The sequence below is a fragment of the Pipra filicauda genome, unplaced genomic scaffold (assembly GCF_003945595.2).
Source record: "Pipra filicauda isolate LSUMZ 115617 unplaced genomic scaffold, ASM394559v2 scaffold219_size1829416_pilon, whole genome shotgun sequence".
In the NCBI taxonomy this organism is placed as follows: domain Eukaryota; kingdom Metazoa; phylum Chordata; class Aves; order Passeriformes; family Pipridae; genus Pipra; species Pipra filicauda.
This window is the reverse complement of record NW_024104331.1, coordinates 295982-317200: the sequence shown is the minus strand read 5'-3', so window position 1 is coordinate 317200 and position 21219 is coordinate 295982. Positions and strand designations below refer to the sequence as shown.

Genomic DNA, 21219 nt, shown 5'->3' with positions numbered 1-21219 from the left:
GCACCTCTCAGTGCTCCCGGGAAGGAGACAAGTTGCCCGGAGAACCTGCAGCTGCTCCATCCCCAGAGGTGTCCAAGGCCAGCTTGGAAAGGACTTGGAGCAAACTGGGATAGTGGAAGGTGTCCCTGCCCATGGAATGGGATGAGCTTTAAGGTCCCTTCCAGCCCAAACCATTCCATGATTCCAAGTCACGCCCAAAGCCACCGTAGCCCCCGTGCTCACCCCCCACCCCAGTAACACACACAAGCACCGACTGGATAGAAAGGTTTTATCAAGTTTTAAAAAAGGATCAAAAAAATTATTACTTTTTTTTTTTTTATACATGTACATTACAAAATATTTGCAGTTGGGATCTTCATCCGGGGGTTACTGAGCTGATTATTGAAAACAACAAAACAAAGCAGCAGGAAAGCCTGGCTTATACAGCAACCGACAGGGAAAAGCACAGACAGACATTACATGGGAATACAGAAGGCAGGGAGTCTGCGCTGGGATGTGCTGGGATGTACAGGTATGGACCTGGAGCGGGTTCCAATCCCCCACCACCCACTGCCTCCCTGCAGAGTCCGACCATCAGTGTTTATTTTGCAGGGGTAAAAAACAAACCAAATAAATCTACAGTATTTTGCTCACAAGGTTGGGTTTTTTTCCTTTTTTTTTTTTTTTTTTTTTTTTTTAAATCTTTTTTTTCTTCTTTCTAAGCAGAGTTTCACTGCTGAAACTCCTTTGGTCTGAAGTGAGGAAGCCCCTGCACCCTGAGAGTATCCATCAAATGTCCCCCTTCCAACCCTCCCAGCCTGGCCGGGTCCAAGGAGGGCACTTCCCCTCCCTCCTCTCCCACCTCATCTTCTGCTCAGCAATAAACCCCTAAGACACAAGTGGAATAATTACTCTTATAAATATATTTATATCATGTAGGAAAATAAGGCACTTCAGGAGGGGTTACAGCTCGTCTAATTCTATGACATTCTAATCAGGAAGAAAAATGGGTTAGTTTCTGAAATGAATTAAAAGGTGTGTTAATACAGTAATAAAAACATAGGATCCACTTCCCACTTCAAGGTTTTGTTTAAAAAGGAAGAGAAGAAAGCACCCCCCCCTCCCCTCCCCGAAATCCAACAGCAATGAAACCTGACCCGGGGCAGCTGCATCTGCCCTGCCAGGCAGCTCCCCCCCAGAGCCCCTCCAGGGCAGTGACTTCCAAAAGAAACATGTTAAATAAGTTGGTGGACTAAAAAAAAAAAAAACCAAAAATCTCTCTCTATACCCCCCAATCTATCCTTTCCCCGAAACGGCACTCTGCACGATTCCTCAGCCATCTGGGAGCTCCGGGAGCCCCTTCCCTGGATCTGGTCTGGTGCTCTGGGTCTGATAAGGAGAGGAGAAGCAGTGAAGGTCACCGACTGCGGCGGAGGCTCCGGGCTGAGCCCGGGGAGCCGGGATGAGGCTTTCCCAGCGAGCGGGAAGGGGGGTGGCGGGGGAGAGGCTGCCGGGAGCAGCAGCCAAGCACTGCGGGCGAGGACACCGGGAGAATGTTTAACCAGGGAAGGGAAGGCGGTGGTGACCTGCCCCAACTTGCACACCCGGAGCAAAACGGCTCCCGGGATGGGCGAAATGGCTGCTCCGGCTTCCAGCGGGATGGAATGGAAAGCAGGGGGGGGATCCTCGTGGGGAGGACGGGCTCTGGGCTTTGTGAGATGGTTTGAGGTTCGCCCCAGCCTCGCCTGGGAAGAGGGGAGGAAGGAGTAAGTGAGCACGACATGACGACAGCGATGGCAGTGCCCTCGGCCCTGCAGTTACAGCACAGCTGCTCTGTCTTGCAAAGGTTGTTTTTGGCACCTCTCCTCCTCCCCTACTGCTTCAAAAAATATTGAGCTTACTTGGTGGCCCAGCACTCTGTGATTTTGCAACGATACTCAGAGATGGTCCCTTCACAGCAGCTGTTTCTCAGGGATCCCCACACAGGCTCATCCCGCTTGGCAACCAGACATTTAAAAGAAAAGCAGGAATTCAAGGAGATTTAAAAAAAAAACGAACCAACCAACCTTCCCTACCTGTTCCTGCAACCCTGACCCTGCAGTTTTGATTCCCACCCTGGGATGGGATTTGGGAGCAGAGGGTGGTTGCAGCAGGCTTGCAGGGACAAGGCAGCGTCCTTCCCGCTGCCAGGAGGGCTGGAGGAGCCGCCTCCACCCAGGGCTGAGCCCTGACGCCCACACAGCAACATCCTTGTGCAACAGGCAGAGTGTGGGGGGCACCCCAAGGCACGGCCCTGCCCGACAGACCATCCACAAGGGCACAGGGAATATGGCACTGCTCCGTATTTCAGGCGACAGGAGGACTCGCTCCCCTTCCCCAGCAGGGGCCAAGTCTAGTTAAGGCAATTTAAAATTAACCCAGGTTTGGCATTTGTGAGCTCCTCCTCCCCTGTGTGACACTGCTGTCAGCCCGGGTGAGCTCAGGGGTCTGTTTTTCCCAGGAACCCGGAGGAGGATGCTCCCAGGAAGAGCATCAGCAGAACAAGAGGCAGCGACCCTCTCACCCCCCCACCCAGCTTGCAGCAATCATCCCTTTGCATTTCCAAGCCTCTCCACTGCACCACGGCTCACTGGCACTCCAGGGGTTTGTTCCCTCTTCCAGAACCTGGAACTAGTGCTGCTCAGATGCTCCCAGCCCATCGGGATGCCTCGCTGCCTACGCCCTCTGCATCCTGCCTGGCAGCTGAGCTGCAGACAAAACCTGACGGTGCAGCGATCCAGGGAATCTCGGGGGGGTCTCACTGGATCCCAGCTCGATCCACACCCCAAATCCCACCCTCCAGGCCATTGTCTGCTCTGGCCAGGATTAAAATGCACAGGCACACACACAAGAAATCAGTAAGAACTCGATGGCACAAGCTGAAGCCATCAATCAAACCCCAAGCACGCTGGAAGCCTCGGGCAGGGCCTGGTGTTCCAGGTATCAGCAACATCATTAAAGGAGGAGAACCAGGGAAGAGAGAACAGGCACAGGCTGGTGAAATACTTTAGGAAAGGCAAAAAGGTGGGAGAGCTGGTCTTAGTGGGACACACACCCCACAACAGCTGGACCCATAACCTCCAAAAGGCTTTGGAATTGCTTTTTGCGTGACCCTGACCGAGTCATGTCCAAATTAAAATACACACCGAGGGTATTTGGGTTAGATTGCTAAGATATGCTCATATTCTATGTACGGTAACATAAAACAGCAATAAAACCGAGGTCAGCTAGTTCAAATTCCCCATTTTCCCCTGCCAGTACTGGATCTGTAGTGAGCAGCCTGGGAATTAATTCGCAGGGTTAGTGAGGAGAAGAAACGTTCTCTTAAAATTAACTAATGAATTATAGTAGCAAAATTAGGGTAGGTTAGGTCTGATGTAACTGATGGGCAACTCAGTCCACACACACGATGTTTTTAGGCACACAAACTCCCCTCCCTAAGTGGAAGGGAGAAGAAGCAAAGGTAATACCAGCATTGAAGTCCCTGTGTTAAAAGTATGGTCATCCCACTAAAAAAAGCACCTCTCAAACCGTTCTGGCCAGGCCAAAGACCACCACAGTGCCTGGTGTTCAGAGAACCCCTCCCCACCCCATCTCCCTGCTCTAGGCACTGGATTTGGAATTTTTAAACACAATCTCAGCATGAATTGGAGAAATCAGCCCAGCGGGGTCTGGCCCCCGCTCGGAGCCAACCACAGATGTGTCTCAGTGGGGCAGTGGCTCTGCTTTCCCAAAAGTGGGAAGCTGAGCAACCATCCTGCCCTGGTTTTACATCCCTCTGTGCAAGTCTCCTCTTGGCAAAGCAGTCCAGGAGATCTGAGGAAGGTAAAGGCACCTTTTAAAATAGAACAAGTCCCTCCTTACATTGCACCCAAGGCACTCCATGGTCCCGGAGTCAGGAAGCTCACCCCACGCAGGGTGGTCTGGAATTAATACTCAGGGGTCAGAGGGGAAGGAATTGCGCACTAGTGCCAAAAACCTGATTATTTGACAGTGGGATGCAGCAGAGAACTGACATTTAAAGCCCATTTTCTTGCAGCACTACCAGTATTCACTGGAAAGGAAGAGCCATCAGATCAACTGTCTGCTGTTGCACTGAGAAAACCAGCTGAAAATGTCCTTCATCCAAAAGGCCACGCGGCCGCAACAGGATCATCCATCTTTACTTTAAAAATCCCTCAGGATGGAGGGTTTATATGTGCTCTGCCTGGTGGCATCGAGAATCTGGAGGTTTAGCTCTCTTTTAAATAAGCAACCGTTACACCCCCTCCAGCTAAATCCCAACGCCGCATCCTCAGTGTCCATGAGGAGACCTTTTGGAAAGGCAGAGCACAAAGTCCTGCCAAAGCCGGAGGGGGAAGGGAGAGGGGAGATATGCTGCTGGTTGTCTGAAAACCCTTGGCACATCTTTGGTTACGGGATGAAAAAGGATGTGGTGGAAGGTTTGGCCACCTGATTCTGTAAGAAGTGAACCCAGGAGGGAGGGGGAGAAGGGGATGGGACCGTGCCTAATCCGACCACTCGTCCTCGTCGAACTCGGAGGAGTCGTCCTCGGAGTCGCTGTATTCCACAGCGATGCGGCGCGACAGGATCGTTGCCACGTCATTCCCTACAACGTCCCGCTTCTCCTGCTCCCTCTGCTCCTCCACCTTGCGCAGCTGGAAGCCTGTAGGGAAGAAGGGAACGGAGGGGGATCATGCAAAGGCTTTGGTCGCACTGGAATCTCCCACGCAGCCTTGTCACAGTCCCCCGAGCAAGGGAGTATTGGGATAACACTGATGGTGAATGACAGCCAGGACAGGCTGGGTGGGGAGGTGGAATGGGAAACAAATCCTTTCTGTGCTGCACCACTGCTGCAAATCCACAACAAACATGGACCACCCCAATTCCAGCACTGCCATGCCAAAGGTGCAGGGCAAGGCAATAGAACCCAGCGAGGTGCTCATGAGGGTGGGCAGACAAGGAGGGACCCCAAGGGACAGGTCTCGAGCAGCAAGGCAGTCACACAGCTTCCATGAGACAGCTCCCAAATGTTTCCATTGGGGTTTTCCAGAGCCAAAGGAGAACGCTGGGATGGAAACAGAACCTCACCTTGCCGAATAGCCGAAAGCAGATCACTCCTGGCATCGCTAACCGCGGGCAAGGATGACTTGGGCTTGGAGGCGGAGGTGTCGGAGGGTGGAGGAGGGGGTGGGGGGCCATCCAGGCCCCCAGAAACCAGTGGAGGTGGGCCGGGAGGTGGTGGGGGCGGAGGGGGGGGCGGCGCACTCCCAGTGCCCGGCTGAGGCAGCGGAGGTGGGAGCACACTGGAATAGTCGACTGCTGGAGGGGGTGGGGGGGGTGGAGGGGCAGCAAACTCGGGGTGAGGGGGGAAAGAAGGGGGTGAGGGCGGTGGGGGGGTTCCCGGGGAGGGGAAGCCCATGGCAGGTGGTGGAGGGGGGGGGTTTCCCATCAGTGGTGGTGGTGGAGGAGGAGCCGGAGGGGGAGCAAAGCCCGGCCTGGCTGCCGAGGGGGATCCGATCGGAGGAGCTGGTGGTGGGTGGCTCGGGCTGACCAGGCTGGACCGTTTGGTCCCTCCAGAACCAGAACCTCTTTGGTTGTCTACAGGATAGCTGTGGCAATGGAAGGAGAGAGAGAGAAACAAGGAATTAGCTGCGAGGCCAGATCAGACTGTACAGTCTCAATGTTAATGCAAATCATGTGTGTTCGCTGCAGTCCAGACCAAAAAAAATCCGAGTTCCAGCTTTAACTGGTGTTTCCATGAGACCTCAACTCCTTGGTTTTAGTTCCCTCGCAGTGTTTCTTTTGGCCTTCACCTCCAGAACAAAGGAAAGCTGCTAGGGACGGGCAGGAATGCTATCCCTCCATCCCATCTCCCAGGCTGACAAGAACACCCGCCACCTCACCTCTCCGAGCTCAGAGCAGCCTCCTGGCTCCAGAGCTCCTGCAGCAAAACACCCCTCCTCACCGAGGTCAGGCTCGTGACACGCCAGGCAGGGATGTCTGCCGTGATAAATCGCACGAGGAGGGGTGGGGGAGCCAGGAAAGCATATGCTCTGAACACCTGCTAGGAACAGATCTCCTCACCGGATTCCACGGCTCGGAGCTGGAGCGCAGCAGCCATGGCTCATAGCTTGCCGTGGGGAGCGAAGGGGAAGGCATGGAAACCCACTGCTGCTGATGCATGAGTGACTGAATCTCCCATGATGGAGGCTGTGTTCATACCAGAAAATTCTACATGTAAGGCAAGCCCCGAACTGACACCTCCTCCCATGGCGAGACAGAGAAATAAGGTACATTTGGCACAAAAACGTCGCAATTTCTAACAGTGCTGATCCAAAACAGACTCCTGGAGATCAAACCAAGCACCCAGGGTTCATTATAAAAACAACCACCAAAACAAAACCAGAGAGGGGAGATCTGTGTGGCTGGGCAGAGATCTAAGCAACTGCATAAGGCAGCGTGAGCTTCATCTGAGAGCTCGTGCCTGCTCTGCCCGAGAGGCACAGGCTGCAGAGAGCAGTGCTGGGTATCTCTGACACATCAGAAGAGCCTTTGCTGCAGCACTGCTGCCTTTGGATAAGATGGAGACAAGCCAAGCAGCCCTGTCTATCAGACAGACTTGCTCTTGTTACTCTTGACTCGGTTTTACTGTCTTTAAAACAAAAAGTCTACTCTTGTTTCACCCTTTGTGTCTTGAGCCACTGCTGGACCGTAACTCTCATCTCCAGAGGTGCCTGGGAGCCACCATTTCATTCAATCCAAAGTAAATGCCCTGAACTTGCACCCAAGTCCCTGGGAAGGAGGCAGCTGCTGTGCTCAAGTCCTTGAAATTCAACTACGTCTACACCTCCAGTGCTCACGTAGTGCATTTCCCAAAGATCAGGGGGCAAATGGTAAAAAAAAACAAGTGAAAGAAGCTGTTCTTTGCAAAGCTCAGTCATGGAATATCCTGAGCTGGAAGGGACCCACAAGGATCATCGAGTCCAACTCCTGGCCCTGCACAGGACACCCCGACAATGCCACCATGTGCCTGAGAGCGTTGTCCAAATGGAACATGAGTCCACTCTCTGGAACAACTGCATCGGAAAACCCAGGCAATGGAGCCAAACCATTCACTGGGACCCTGCTGTGGAATAAATCTGCTCTTAGTTCTCCCCTTCTGCCTGGGAATGAGGACAGTGGCTGGGATTCATGGAGAGCTGTGCTGCCTGTGCCTCTGCCCCTGCCTGCAGTTGCGCTTCCCCTCCAGACAGGAGCATTCTGGTTCCCATACAACACCCGTCAGGAAGTTCTGCTGAACTATCTCAGCCCGTCTCATGTCATCCTTTTACACCACCTACTACTCCTTGGTGACAGAAGGGATCCCGTAGGCTTACCTAAATTCCACCGGGGGTGGAGGCAGGCTGTCATCTGGGAACGAAGGAGGTGGTGGCACAATGGAGTCAGTCTGCGGCGGTGGCGGGTAGCAGTTCCCATCCATGCTCTCGTTGGAGCCGATGCTGCCGTTCTGATACACCATGTTGGAGGGGTACCTGGGCCACAGCAGGATGAGCAGGTTATTTAATGAGCTCGAGGCAACGTCTAAAGCTTGTTTTTCCTCAGAGAGTTGCCCGGAGAAGCTGTGGCTGCCCCATTCCTGGAGGTGTTCAAGGCCAGGTTGGACAGGGCTTGGGGCAACCTGGGCTAGTGGAAGGTGTCCCTGCCCATGGCAGGGGGTGGAACTTAATCCTTAATGTCCTTTCCAACCCAAACCATTCCAGGACTCTATAACATTAAAAAAAAAACCCTCTACTTCTCAAAGATTCCTACATAAAGAACCACATACACCTGTATTAGTTTGCTCTGCATAATTCTTTGGTTAAAATTTGCCCAGATTTTTTGCCTGTTTGTTTATTGCTGCCACACACCAGAACAGCACTGGTATACATTTTAATAAACAAGGAAATGCCTAAATAAACAGATTTTCCTCAACATTTCATTTTGTGAAAACACTTAGAAGTGTTTTGACCAACTTGGACTTAAAGAACTTGCAGTTACACTGAGTATCATCAGTGGCAAAAGCAGAGGAGGTAATCAAAGATGCCAAAAAATAAGCTTGAGAATAGAATATCAAAAAGGACCCCAGAAACAGTGATGCCTTTAAAACAACTATCCAAAGCTGGAGTACTACTGAAGGAAGAGACTCTCAGTGAGCTCTGTGAGGTGGTAGAACCACCCCATCTTTGGGGGATCTGGACCCTGAGTGAATTCAAACACACGAACACACACACACACAAAAAAAAAAGAGAGGAGCAAGAAAATGGTGCTGTTGTGCTGCTCAATTCCCCTGCTAGAAACCAAACCTGCTCTCCTATTAAACTAAAGGCAAGTTTTATTTTTAGCTGGAGAGTGTGATTTAAAGAGAGATTTTTTTTTTTTCCTATATGAAAGGAAGCTGCAAGGGAGAAGAGCATTGTGGGGAATTCGGTCTGCTTCCAGCCTCGCTGGTGTCAAAAGTTAAATGAATTCCCAAGCCAGAAGTGCTAAAGAGAGATCTGTAGCTTGAAATACTTGGATGGGGATGGCCCCCGCTCCGACTTCGGGGTGTGAAGAGCCATTTGTGAAATGTAACAAAGCAATCCCACAATGCCACCGAGATCCCACCCTCGGCTGGGTGCGAGGGGAGGGCATCGCCGCGGGGCAGAGCCAAGGCTCCCGACACCTCCGTGCCCACAGGCAGCCGGGAGCAGCCTCGCTGCTCCTGCCACCTTGTTCGAACCGTGTAGCTCCCTGATTTATTTGGCAAATTTGAAATCAGCAGACGGATTTACTTTGGAGAATGTGATTAGTGGCAGTATCGATCCGCGCCGCGGATCCGGAGGAGCTGCAGAGCAGGGTGAACTGCATCCCAATCAACCAGCCCCAGACTTGCTTACCCAGCAGGACCGTGTTTGTCCTTTGACTCGACAAATTCTTGTCCCATTTTCAGCTTCTCCCACTCTTCTTTCCGGGTCTTGATTTTCCGTGGATTCACATTTCCTCGGTTCGGATTCTCCTTTTTCTCTTTCTAAGGGTGGAGGAATCGAACACGAGCTTTATTTTGCTTTAAATTCACTGGGCATGGGGAGGGACAGGACAGACCTGTGGCCTCTAAAAGCAGACACATTCTCAAAGAGGATTTTCAGTTTCCTTTCCCGACTGCTGCATGCTCCAGAGATCTCCCATACAGAAAATTTGGAGCACAGATAACACGAAAAATGCCAGACAACACCAGATTTCCCAGTGCAGCCCAGACATGATTCCATCATTACCCCCTGGCACAACCACCTTGAGGGCAGTGAAAGCTCAGTTTCCCACATCAATTCAGACTTTGGCCTCCGTGTCAAGAATTCCAAATCTCACCATCGTCCTGATGGTGTTTAGTGTTTTGGGGTGCAATAATGGACACCTGCCCACAAAGAATTTGGCTTTATCCTCACTCTTCATTCTAACACACCTTAAATCTCTCCTTTCTTATTTCAGTTGAAAAAAATCATGATCTGTTTTGATATTTAATACTCCAGTTGCTCAGAAGCTAAATAAAGTATGTTAAAACTACATCTTTCATGGTATGATATAATTTAACATTAAGGCCCAAAGATGATGGCATTTGGAAAAACCAATTAAGGGTACCTTTATTTTCTTTGTTTAATTAACAAGGATGAGGGTAAACCAGGTAAAAACTTCACCGAATTGATCCCTGAAGAGTTTAAAAGTGCAAACCTGAATTTTGGATGGCAACTGTGGAGTCCAAGATTTATTAACACTTCCCACCTCCTATTCCTCCCTGCCAATGACTCCCAGTCCCTCACCCTATGTTTCCTCTTCTCCTTCATGATATCCTTGGTGTCCTGAAGCATTTTCTCTTTCCAGAGGTCGAAGAAATATGAAGGATCCGTGTAGAATTTAAGCGCCTCTTTGCCATCATCCCTGGAACGGGGAGGGGAAAACAACACATAGAAAGGGATCAAGTCACACATTTGAAGCCCAAAGAAAACACCAGGCACAACCTCAGACGACAGTTTAAAAGTGCAGTGAGATGGTCAAATGGGCTGGTCTTGCCTCTGTCCCCCATTTCAGACTGGAACAGACCCCCAGCTTTCCTCATCCCGGCCTCTCCCACTTCCCATCCCTTCTGCCCTCACACAGACCCTCCATTGCTGAGCACCTGAAGAGCTCAACTGCTCTGAACAACCACCAAGAGAGCAGCAGGTCTCTCACTTCAACTCCCTCTTGCTTGTGTTGTGGTTTTGGTGTGACAAAACCCTCCTTCTCCAGCTCAGGAACCCTAAATCAGACCAGGAACGTCCTTGAGGCTCCCGAGCGAGCGCACACACACACACACACTCACACACTCCCTTCCTCCCACTTTGCAGTGCAGCCGCGTCTGGCAGGAGACAGCTGCCTCCAGCTATCTGTAATTACTTTTTACCTGTTCAAAAGATATTTATGGATGTGGGATAAGTCTCTGGATTCTGACCCCCTTTCCTTCTACTACCCACAGGATGAAATCGGAGCGGGGCTGCTCAGAGCTGGTTGCACAGCCAGTGTAGGACCCACCAGACGCCTCAGACCCGGCGCTGGAGACCACGGGAAGCGTCTCCAGGAGGCTGCTGTGCCCACCTGGGTGAGAGCCACTTCCAAGGGAACGCTCTGCACTGCGGCTCTTTGGAAAGGAGCCATGGGGCCACGGAGAAGCACAAGAAAAATGCCTCCTCTGCAGCACACCCAGCGTGGTTCTGCAGTGCCAGCCAAGCCTTGCCCCAGGGCAGTCACAAAAGCGACAGCAGGGAACCAAAGAGATCATTTTCTAGCTGCATCCATTTGTACGACCCCAAAAGCGAAGTTTTATGTAACCCAGAGGATGGAGATTTCCCGGTGGATCTCAGTTTAGTAACTCAATAGCCCATCGGAAACGGCCACCTCAACACAGCACGGGATGGGAAAGGACCTCCCCAGCAGGTTGGGAGGAAGAGGATCTCCTCTGCAAGGGAACAGGAAGGTATTGCAGCCATACCTGTAAGGTGAGAGGATGTTGAGAGGTGGAGGAGTATTGCAGGCCCTGTAGGTTTCGAGGACAGGCACGGGGAGAGAATCTCTGTCAAAGAGCTTCTGGTCCTGAGTGGTGGAGCTTTTGAAGGCCTTCCTGGTGTTAATGCCTTGCAGGGAGACTGTAAGGAAGAGGAGAGAGCAAGTGAAGAACAGCTTGACCCAGGCCAATGATACTGAAGACCAAGCAGCAAACATCTGATTTCACTTGGAGTTCTTGGCATGCTTCGCACTTCTTAAGGTCAGGTTCCTTTTCCCACAGGTCCCCTGGGAAACCCATCAAATCTCAGAGTGTGCTGTGCCAAGATCAGCTGCTGTATCGACACAGCTCTCTCGAGAGGTTTGGAACCTCTGTGACCAAGCTCAGGCTGCTCAGCCACTGCTATCCAGCTGCTGGAAAGTGAGTTCCCACATGGAGACTCACCAACGAGCAAACCTACACCTGGCCAAAAAGGCTGTGTCCACCTGAGGGGAGGAAACAGCCCCCTTTTGTGAGGGAAGGAAACAGTCCCTCTCAGCTCCAGAGAAGACATTCCAGCCCCCATGGCAGTGCCACACTGGTTTTATGGCACTGGGCCCACCCTGCTGACTTAACAAGAACCCCTGTGCTCCACTCCATTACCTTCTTCCTCTTTGGGGTCCAGCTGAGTGACTTTGACTTGCAAGCGGTCAACCCTCTCGACCAGAACGCTCACCCGAGAGGCAAAGGTGTTGGCTTGAGTAAACAGCTCTCCAAATATGTCTTCTGCAGATTTACCTGGAATATTAAAGTGCCCACGTCACCCCTGTGAGCCACACCAGACCATACTCAGTCTCCCAGTTTGTTTTCTTGAAGAAAGAAGAAAGGAAGAAAGAACCAACCGTGCTTCTTTTCAAGTTTGTCAGGGTTGAGTTTAACATCCAGGAAGAAAACGCTTTGTTCCACCAAAACCTGACATTTCCAAGGGATCTTCAAGCAATAAGGAAACAATTGAGACATACTTTAAAGTCTATTAAAGTAAAGAACTAAAGAGGGCTGACAACACTACACTGGTCTGAGTCTGGATGGGTCTGAGGGTCCTTTAAGATTCTCTGCTGTTCTGTTTATTAGACAAGGAAATACAGTTAGATTTTTATTGCTCTGGAGAATCTCAAAGGCTCCCAGTCTCCAGCAGACCTGCCTCCAGGGGAACTGGCACATATTTACAAGCTCAAAGCACTCTGGAAGCAGAGAGCAGACCCAGTCCTTGATCCCAAAGCTGGAGCTGTAACCGCAGCCAAAAGCACTGACCCTGTTGTTCCTTCAGGTGGCAGTGTCTGAAAAATTGATGCGTTCACGTTGATTCTAAATCAAAACCAAAGGGGAACTTCTCAATCAGGGACCATTCTCTCTGGAACAGCTTGGATTGCCCAGTGGGCTGCTATGACAAACACCATCCATTGTTTGGGCTGGGGGTTTGGATCAGGAACTCGCTGCACCACTTACAGGCGTCACAAAAAGATGTCCCTGTTTAAAAGGGAGGTTAAAAACCTACAGACGCGACAAGGGATGGCCACAGGTAGACAGAGGTGGGAGAGCTGGAAGAAAACCAAGCACTTCCAAAGATTCCTGTCTTTTTGTTCTGCTCCCAGGCACGACCCAAGCCAGGGAGCCCCAACCACGCCGAGGACAGGCTTGGCACCGACAGCAGACATGGGCCCGTGGCGTTCCCACTGATGGGAAACATTTCCAGCCACGGCTGCTGAGTACAAGGCTGCTCCCAATAAGCAGCCTGGTTTTGAAGTGCATCATCATATGGTCAACAGTTTGCTCTGGAATCTGTTACTCCCAAGGATCCTCGCCGACATTCAGGAGAGGATAACCAGTTGGAAGTCTAACTTTGGAAAATGCGGTTGTCTGCAGAGTCTCATCAGAGAGACGAGCGCCCCTTGCACAAGGCAAGGCAAGGGCATCCCCCAAAGCCCGGTTGCACAAACACTCCCAGCTATCTAACCCAACATATCAGCTCTGTTCCTGCTCCCAGAGCTCCTTGTTCCTGCTCCCAGGAGATCTCTTTACACTGCCAAGCACGGGGAACCGGCCAGGTTAAAATTCAACCTCCTCCACCCCTTTTGGTGGCAATGCCAAGCTCCAAGTGTTTGTAGAAAGCAAATGCTGGAGGTTAACTTCAACTGACCTCTTCCTTCCACCCTCCCAGACCGTACAGACTCCACAGATGAGCCATTAACAAGCCCAAGCAGCTTTCCCCAAACTCATGAGAAGGATTTTATTTCTGGAGGCCCAAGGGCCAGGTAGCTCTTGCCCTCTCCGTGTTCAACATCAGCACAGACCAGCTCTCCTATTTGACCAAAGAGAGTAAAAATTTATCTGTGGGAAAATCTGAAACCTTCCAGCAACAGCTCAAAAAAAGAAAAGTTGTAATTCGGTTTCTACTTTCATGAGAAGTGAAAATACTTTCTGAATTTCACAAGGAACTGCAAAAAAGCACTCGGGGGGGGGGGGAAATGAAGTCCTTGGTTTGCAAAGTATTTTTCAAGTGTAAAGTAATATATAACAGCATTTTATATACTGGTCATGACCCCGGAGGGAGAAGAAGGGATGGTCTGTGTTCCCTTGCCTGTGTAAGTGCACCTGGAGTTATCACACGCCGGCTGTGCTTCACACACACTTTCAGACGGGGCAAGACAGAGATTAATTTTTTAGTTTAGTTACTTTGACTGCAAAAGCGCAGCTTACAATCAGAATTATCTTTGTCATGCACTGGCAGGAAGACAGACGGCATGATTTAATAGGTCCTTCCATCTTTAGCTTGTGGATTCTATAAAATCACACAAAACCGCGCAGTCGACTTATACAAAGTGCTCCCAGCTGCGATAGTAACGAAGGGTAAACTCACTGGAATATGAAAGTTTGACAAGATTTATGTTTGCATCTTTGTAAAGAGACTGTGGTGCACCAGGCATGGCTGATTATTCACTTGACAGGGCTGTCACAGCCTACTGAACCCGCTCTGCGTTCCTGTAACAGTCAAGGTACAAGGAAAGAGCGGGTTTGTTTTTTGGAAGAGAGAGGAAAGGGTGGGGGGCAGGAGTTTGGGCATTTGGGTGCAAGTGCAGGCTAAATATTGCTTTATTTAAAGTACTGCTGACCCTGGGGAAGCGGATGGTGCTCAGCATTTCCTCCCCACCTGCCTGGCTCCCCCCTCACACCGAGTGTCAGCAGGAGCCACCTCTCCACAGTTTCTCCTCCAGGTACCAGCTCCCACCTCCTCCCCACATCCCAGCTCCCAGGGTACCTTCCCCAGGGAGAAACCAGGCTGCAATTTGGCTCCCAGCGCTTCAGAAGCAGAGAAGCTTTGAATATCTGAGCTGTGCAAAGGTCTAAACCTGCAGGATCTGGGCAGGGCTCTGTCACACTAACCCAGGGAGTGTCTCTGGACTGGGATAAGCTTTCCCTGCAGCTGGGATTTGCACAGCTTTACTGCCTCCTTCCTCACCATTTCACATGCACGAGATGGATTTTACTCACACTCCACAACCATCTTGGCTACCAGACCTAACAAATGAACACCAAGGGCCAGTTGAACACGAGCACAGAGCCTGGTCTCGCCTGTGCAGTGACATTTCTCCAACCCAACAGAATGTGACACAGACTGGCAGCAAACACGGGCCCAGATTTCAGTGACAGCCATGGTTTGCACTGCTGGAAAGAGGCTGCACCCAAACTTTCCCTGCCACATGGCGGAAAACAAGGGGCCTGCTTTGCAGAGCAAGCAGAAGGGCTTGCAAACACCACGGAGAAGCTAAACAATAGATTAATTTGATTATCAAAGTCTCGCTTCAAGGACAAAGGTGGTTAATCAGAACCCAGAGCATTTCAACAGAGTACAGAGTCATCCCGGAGAGACCACAATTAACTCTTCATTTTTCCTAGGGCATGTAGGCCCGTGTTTTCCCTCCAGCTTTTCCAAGGCTATGGGTCAGCCCACTGGAGAGCTGAGCCAGGCATTGCTCCAGCTCCTGCTGCCATTTCAGAGCAGCCTCAAGCCCCCGACGCTCCAGAGGCACCGCTTGGCTCAGACGGGTCTTTGGGTCTCACGACACAACAAACAGCAGCAGGGGCAAACAGGAGCTTCTGCGTGGGGGCTTTAATTATCTTTCATTATAAATAAGACTACTGACATGGTGCAGATTCAACAGAGTCAAGCTCCATTTAGTAGCTCGTGCAATTACAGGCACGTTCTCTGACACAAGATCCCGGCTGCTCCGAGAGCCTCCCATTTTACAAGCCTGAGTTGTGCTCCATCCTTCCATCTGCAGTTTCACTGCAGCCTCTCTCTCTCACACACACACACACATCCACACACACCCCCCTCCCCATTTTCTCCTAGATAGGAAGGCAGTGGGACCGGGGATATGAAATTAGCATCGGATTTCTTTAGGAAAACATTTTAGCATTACCCAGGGAAGGCAGATGGGGGAGAAATAGGAACACGAGAGTAGAAAGGGAGCTAAATAAAGAGCAGTAGCGACTCCTGAGGGCAACGCGCAGGCTCGCCATGGTACTCACTCAGGCTGCCCAGCTGTCGAATGACATTTGCCAGGGTGATGTTGGTCACGCATTCCAGCTCGCTCCGAACGCTAGGCAACGTCTGACGGCACAGGTGCCTTGGCTCAATGTTCCTCGTTACTAACGGCATGGTGGACCTGCTTCAGGCACTGTTCTGAAAGATGAAAAACAACCCAAAAAAGAAACAGGAAAGGATTACTCAACCGCAAATTCCAGGCACACCAGAGCCATGGTGTTCGTTTTTCCTGCTCTCGAATGGCTTTATTTATAAGCCTTCGCTGCCCCCCCCCCCGCTCCCCACCCTGAGAAAACTGGTTCATCAGAAATAAAGATCCTGCTGTTCTCTCACTGGCAGTGACAGCAGAGCCCCACCAGCTCAGGTACAGAGGCAGAGATGGAGAACTCCACATCTTCGCCCACACGCAGCCCTTGTTCCTTCCCTTCCTACCCATCCGTGGTCTCCTTCCTCCCGCGCTCACGCGCAGCCTCCTGCGTGACTCTTACAAGCTCTTCTTCACAAACATTTCAAACTTGCAATCAATAGTTGCTTAAACCGAGGAGAGGAAGATGGGAGATGTCATTATCGAAAAAAAAAAAAAAAGGAAAAGGAAAAAAAAAAAAAAAAAGGAACAGAACAGCTTCTCCCAGCACACCAAAGCACACGCGGTGCCTCTCTCCTGGAGCAGCAGACAGGGCCCTCCTGGAACAACAGGAAGCGCTTGCAGCTGACCAGGAAACTTTCTGGTGACTGTTCCTTATCCTGCAGGCTGCACCCCTCTTCCCTTGGGAAATCCCCCGGGGATGAGGTTTACACTGGACCATTGTTTTCGTGCTAGAGCAGTTTAAGGCTGAGGGAGCTCTGCTCAGGATGCAGGACTGGAGCGCGCTCAGGGAGAAGTCAAGATTGATTGTACAACAGGCAGGACAAACTTCCAGTTCTTTAAAAAAAAAAAAAAAAAAAAAAAAGAAATAAAAAACCTGAAGAAAACGGAGTGTCCGGAAGTTACACTTTGGACAGAAAATGCTTTTATGTGCAGGTCAGTGCCGTGAACTCACAAAAATCTCCTTTGCTAACAGGCCCAAACGCTGAAGCAACAAACAGCTCCCTCCTGGATCGTCCAGCTCCAAGAGAGAGGAGGAATCCTGGGTGACCAGCTCACTACAAGGAGCATGAGACACGCCTGAAATCTTTAGGACTAAGTGAAAGCAAATACATCCCAACTTCTTGATTAATTTAGAAGGGGAAAGAATCACTTTTCTAGGTCAGCTGAGGAACAACCCAAGAGAAGCAGGCAGCTCCCATGTGATAGGCATGCGGATCTGCTCGGGCTGGGTGTAAAAATAAAACAGGAAGCGAACAGCTTGGGGAACATGGCTTCCTGTCACCACCAGCAAAAGCCCAAGAACCAGAAAAAATCAGCTGTTTGCTCTTGACTTTGAGCCACCCTCTGATAGTCTCTGTGGCAGCTGGCAGCTTATCTTTGAGGTCCAGGAGTCCTTCCTGGATGCTTTTCTATCAGGGTGTTAAGAGGAAGAAGTGGGCATTATCCCTCCTAATTACCTCACCAGCCAGATTTTGAATTGCTAAATTTGACCCATTAAGGCAGAGGAGTTCAAGAGCCGCAGCACCCGGCGCTGGGATATCTCCCAGACAAGCAGATGCAGGTTGCTGCCATTTTGCAACATCTCTACACGAGGGATTTCACAGAATCAGAGAATCACAGGATGGTTTGGGTTGGAAGGGACCTTAGAGATCATCTCGTTCCAACGCCCTGGGCAGGGACACCTTCCACTAGAACAGGCTGCACGGAAAAGGGTCTCTGAAACCAGACACTGCATAGAACAGGGAGATCTGCATCCAAATAAATAAAAGCAAGACCCTCTGAGGATCAAGTCCACGTTGTTCTTCACCGTGTCCAAGCACTGCCACAGCCACCAGGATATTTAAAGAACAGGGTGAACTAAGGAAGGGCTCTGACCTTCGCTTCCCAACACCCTGTGTTTTATCGATTCCAGCCCAAGCCCTACAATCTTTTGTCAGCTTTAGTGCTTCATGCCAGACAAACTTTCCCAGCTCCCCCCAGACTGCAGTCTGCACCAAGAAGCAGCTCTCATAAACAAGGCAGCATTTGCAGGCTGCCTGCATCCAGCTTTTCTCCCCCGTGCTTCCCCAGGGCTCGGCCAGGGAGCACACGCGGTGGGATCTGCAGAGCCGGAGTGGACAGCCTGGCTGGAAACCTTCCAAGGTGTAGGACAGACAGAAGGAAAACAGCAAGAGGAAAAAATAAGCCTGGAAGTGGGGGGTGAGATGTGAGCACACTGTATAAAAAGAGACAAAAAAAGCCCCCTGAAGATGATGGGTAGCGTGGTCAGATAGACACAGGTAGCACTGATCCCTGCAAGGATGGGGAAAACAGGGTAGAAAACGGAGCAGTGCCACAAATACCCACAAAAAAAAGGCTCAGAATGCGTTGCCTATGTACAGCCACCCCAAAAGTGTTTGCCTTCAAAGCATGCTTTGAAACTAAAAGCAAGGAGTAGTGGGGAAAATTGCTGTTTTTAAACGAAAAACAATGGTAGAGCACCCGTACAGCACCAATCTGCACCGGTGCAAGACAGCAGAGATAAGGGCTAAGAAAAACACTCCCTTCATAGCCCAGCTCATCCTGCCAGCCACCCCCACCCTCCGGGCACAGCCACACTCCACTGCAGAACCGAGAGTTTCGCCCTCGTGATCGCCACCACAGCCTCCTCGGGCTTCCCAAGGCCACGGGGACGGCCCTGCTGCCCCTAAAACCAGCCAGGATCCAGCAAACTACGGGATTAACCCTCTGGAGCACTGGAGAGGAGCAAGGCAAGGAGGGCAGGATGGGCTGTGGACAACCACCCTGCTCTCCCAGCAGCTTCTGGGGGTAAGAGGCGTTTTAAAGCAAAAATTCCCCTCCTCCGAGCAGGACGAGGAGCTTCGAGGTTTTAGGAAGGAAATCTGGGACCCACACGAGCAAAAAGAGCAGTCGATGCCCCCCTAAAAGAATGTCGTTAGACCTTGTTTTTCCCCGGAGTGTTCGGAGGGGAGGGATAGAGATAACAGCTAATGGGCTCCTGTAAAACCTTCATGCCTCCTGAGTAGGTGGGACAAAGATTAATAGCGTGGATTGGAAAATAAGTGGTGTATTTCGAAAGCAGGAGTCAGGCAGGGCAGAAAACCAGGTGTGGAAAAGCACAAGGTGTGAGAGCAGAGGGGGAAGGAGGAAGAGGAAGCAAAACACTGGAGCCCAGCGCAAGGCATGAACTGGGGGCAGGGAGGAGACACGGTAAATGAAAGAAGGGACGGAGCTAAAAGAGCTTTCCGGGAGGCTCCTGCTTTTATTCTTTAAGAGAGTCATTAAGGAGCCGATTGACAGCACAGTGCCAGGCACGGGCCATCCAGAAGCGCTTCACTTTCTGTGCTCAGGGCATGACAGCACAGCAGAATTCCACCCCGGCTGGCCAGCCTGGTCATCAGGCATTAGTCACTGTCACACAACCACCGCACACCATACATTATAACTAAATCCTACCATTCACATGCAACTTAAATGAATTGCAAGGCCGAAAATCCTTATCTTCGGGGCAAAGATAAGCGTTTCCATTTGTTTATGAACGCTGGAGATTAGATTTGTTTCAGGAGTAGAGTTTTGGGGCGTGGACACTGTTTTTAAGAAGTTGCAAGAATGACGTGGGCACAGAGGACCTGCCTTGATCATAGTGTAATGGGAGAGGACACCAAGTATGTTAAAAGTAAAAGGAAACTGCGTTTAGAAACAGAAAACTGTCTGCAACAGATTCCTGATGAATATGGAAAACTAAGGAAGTCTTCAAATTGCAACACGGTGCGAGGCAAGAAGTTCAGTGATCTCTGCTGGCTGGGAGAGCCATAAGGAAAATCCACAAACCTTGCATCAATGATGTTCAAAAGAGTCATCCTCCCAACCACCGTGCTTCACACCTTCTTAGAAACAAGGCTTCTGACACACTAACAAATGATTTTCCACTCTCACTCGAACCAGCCCCTTCCTACCTGCTCCCAAGCATTTCCTCTGAAGCCTCCAAGTCACGACTTGAACCACAGAAGGCTCCAAGTCCTGTTGTGACGGCAGTGACTAAACGCCGAACCCTCCGCAAAGCCCGGCTTCGCCCCGCAGCTCCGATCCCCACCTCCCCAGCCGGCCATTGCCAGGATTCCTCATCATTTCCCCTCTCCCGAAATGCTTACGCAGGCGCTGCCGAGCCCTGGCCCGCTCCAGCCCAGAGAAAAAGTTTGCTGAGCACGACAAAAGCCCTGGAAGCTGAACTCACCGCTCCTACATTCCTACTGATCTTCCAGCCACAACTGGCACCTCGTTTCCTGGGCTCACCCTTCCTGACAACTCCTGAGCTTTGTCGCCGCACTCGTCGTGGTCTTGGATGCCTCGTGTTTCTCCAAGAAAGCAGGATCCACGTGCAGAGCTTCTTCCCATGGCCGCCCATCTCACACCTCGCTCCCTCCACAATAAATTCTCACCTTGAACGTCCTGCTCACCAGTTTTTAAGAGGATTCCGACTTTGGCAATTAGTTCTGTAAATACTCTTGGGGCACTGGGGAACGAGCATGGCCCAAAACACACCCAAAAAGGAGGGGGGTGGGGGGGAAATGCAGCTTGCAATTTTTGCCTTTCCGAATGCAGTGCTTTGAGCAAAGCCTGAGGTAAATCCCAGATAAGTGTGCTGCTCCAAGATTTCCTATCAGCAAGCCATCGACCGCTCTCCCCATGAGCTCTGCTGCAGCAGATCACTCAGGAATCCCAGTTCTGGATTAGAGTCAAGCACAATTGGTTTGTTTCAAACAGGAACTGCCAGTCTATAAACCCCTCGCACAAAGCTGCGCCTTATTGACTATTTTTAATAAATGGGGCTGGCACAGTAAAATTGGACAATTGTTAGGGACAATGAAGGAGACAGACTTTGATTACAAGTATTGAGAAGCAATACAGGGCTGTTTTAGGGTTGAGTATTTGCTTTCCAAGGCGAGTTCTGTCAACTGAAAGCAGCAACTCGGAGCAAATACTCCTTAACAAGCACTTTGGAGCCGAGCAGAAAACAGTGCTGCACAGCAAGGGAGGAACCAGACCCGGGTTTGGGGGGGTTTTTTTTGTGGATAGCACAGTCACCGTGGTGGTGCAGAGAAGGCAGGCAGGACTCCAACAATGCACACAAAGAGCTGTAAATAACAGGTGAGTTGGAGGGAGAGATCTGGCGGGTTCTCCTCACTGGTATTTGACCAGTTAGCATAGCGTTACTGGGAGTCACCTGGGTAATTCCCCGCTCAATGTGACACACAACCTCTTAGATCAGGGACCATCTGCAAATAAATCTGGACCCCAGCAGTGAGATCATCTGTCATAGTGTCTGGTGTAGCACAAAGCACCTAAGGAGGGCAGGGAGCTTTTTTGGGGGAAGGGGAGGGAATTTAGGCTTGATTTCCAAGTACGTCAGGGTGACCAACCACCCTTACAAAATCCTCTGCCTGGACACAAACAAGCAGCACAGTCAAGGAGACCAAG

The 21219-nt window shown here is 50.8% G+C and overlaps 1 protein-coding gene across 2 annotated transcripts in view; it reads right to left on the bottom strand.

Annotated features, from left to right (window-relative positions):
• Positions 1–251: 251 nt before the first annotated feature.
• The window catches only part of WASF2 (WASP family member 2), a 32451-nt gene continuing 11483 nt past the window's right edge, over positions 252–21219 (bottom strand). The window contains exons 1-9 of one of the 2 annotated variants that reach the window (XM_027740252.2): positions 16086–16108; positions 15638–15791; positions 11711–11845; positions 11057–11210; positions 9852–9969; positions 8937–9067; positions 7398–7553; positions 5110–5630; positions 252–4684 (exon numbers count right to left, since the gene is read on the bottom strand). In XM_027740252.2, the coding sequence (XP_027596053.1) occupies positions 4527–4684; positions 5110–5630; positions 7398–7553; positions 8937–9067; positions 9852–9969; positions 11057–11210; positions 11711–11845; positions 15638–15767 (1503 nt within the window). In that variant the 5' untranslated portion in view covers positions 15768–15791; positions 16086–16108 and the 3' untranslated portion in view covers positions 252–4526. Of the gene's footprint in view, positions 4685–5109; positions 5631–7397; positions 7554–8936; positions 9068–9851; positions 9970–11056; positions 11211–11710; positions 11846–15637; positions 15792–16085; positions 16109–21219 lie in introns of those variants that run through there. The other variant, XM_027740251.2, reaches the window with a different exon arrangement.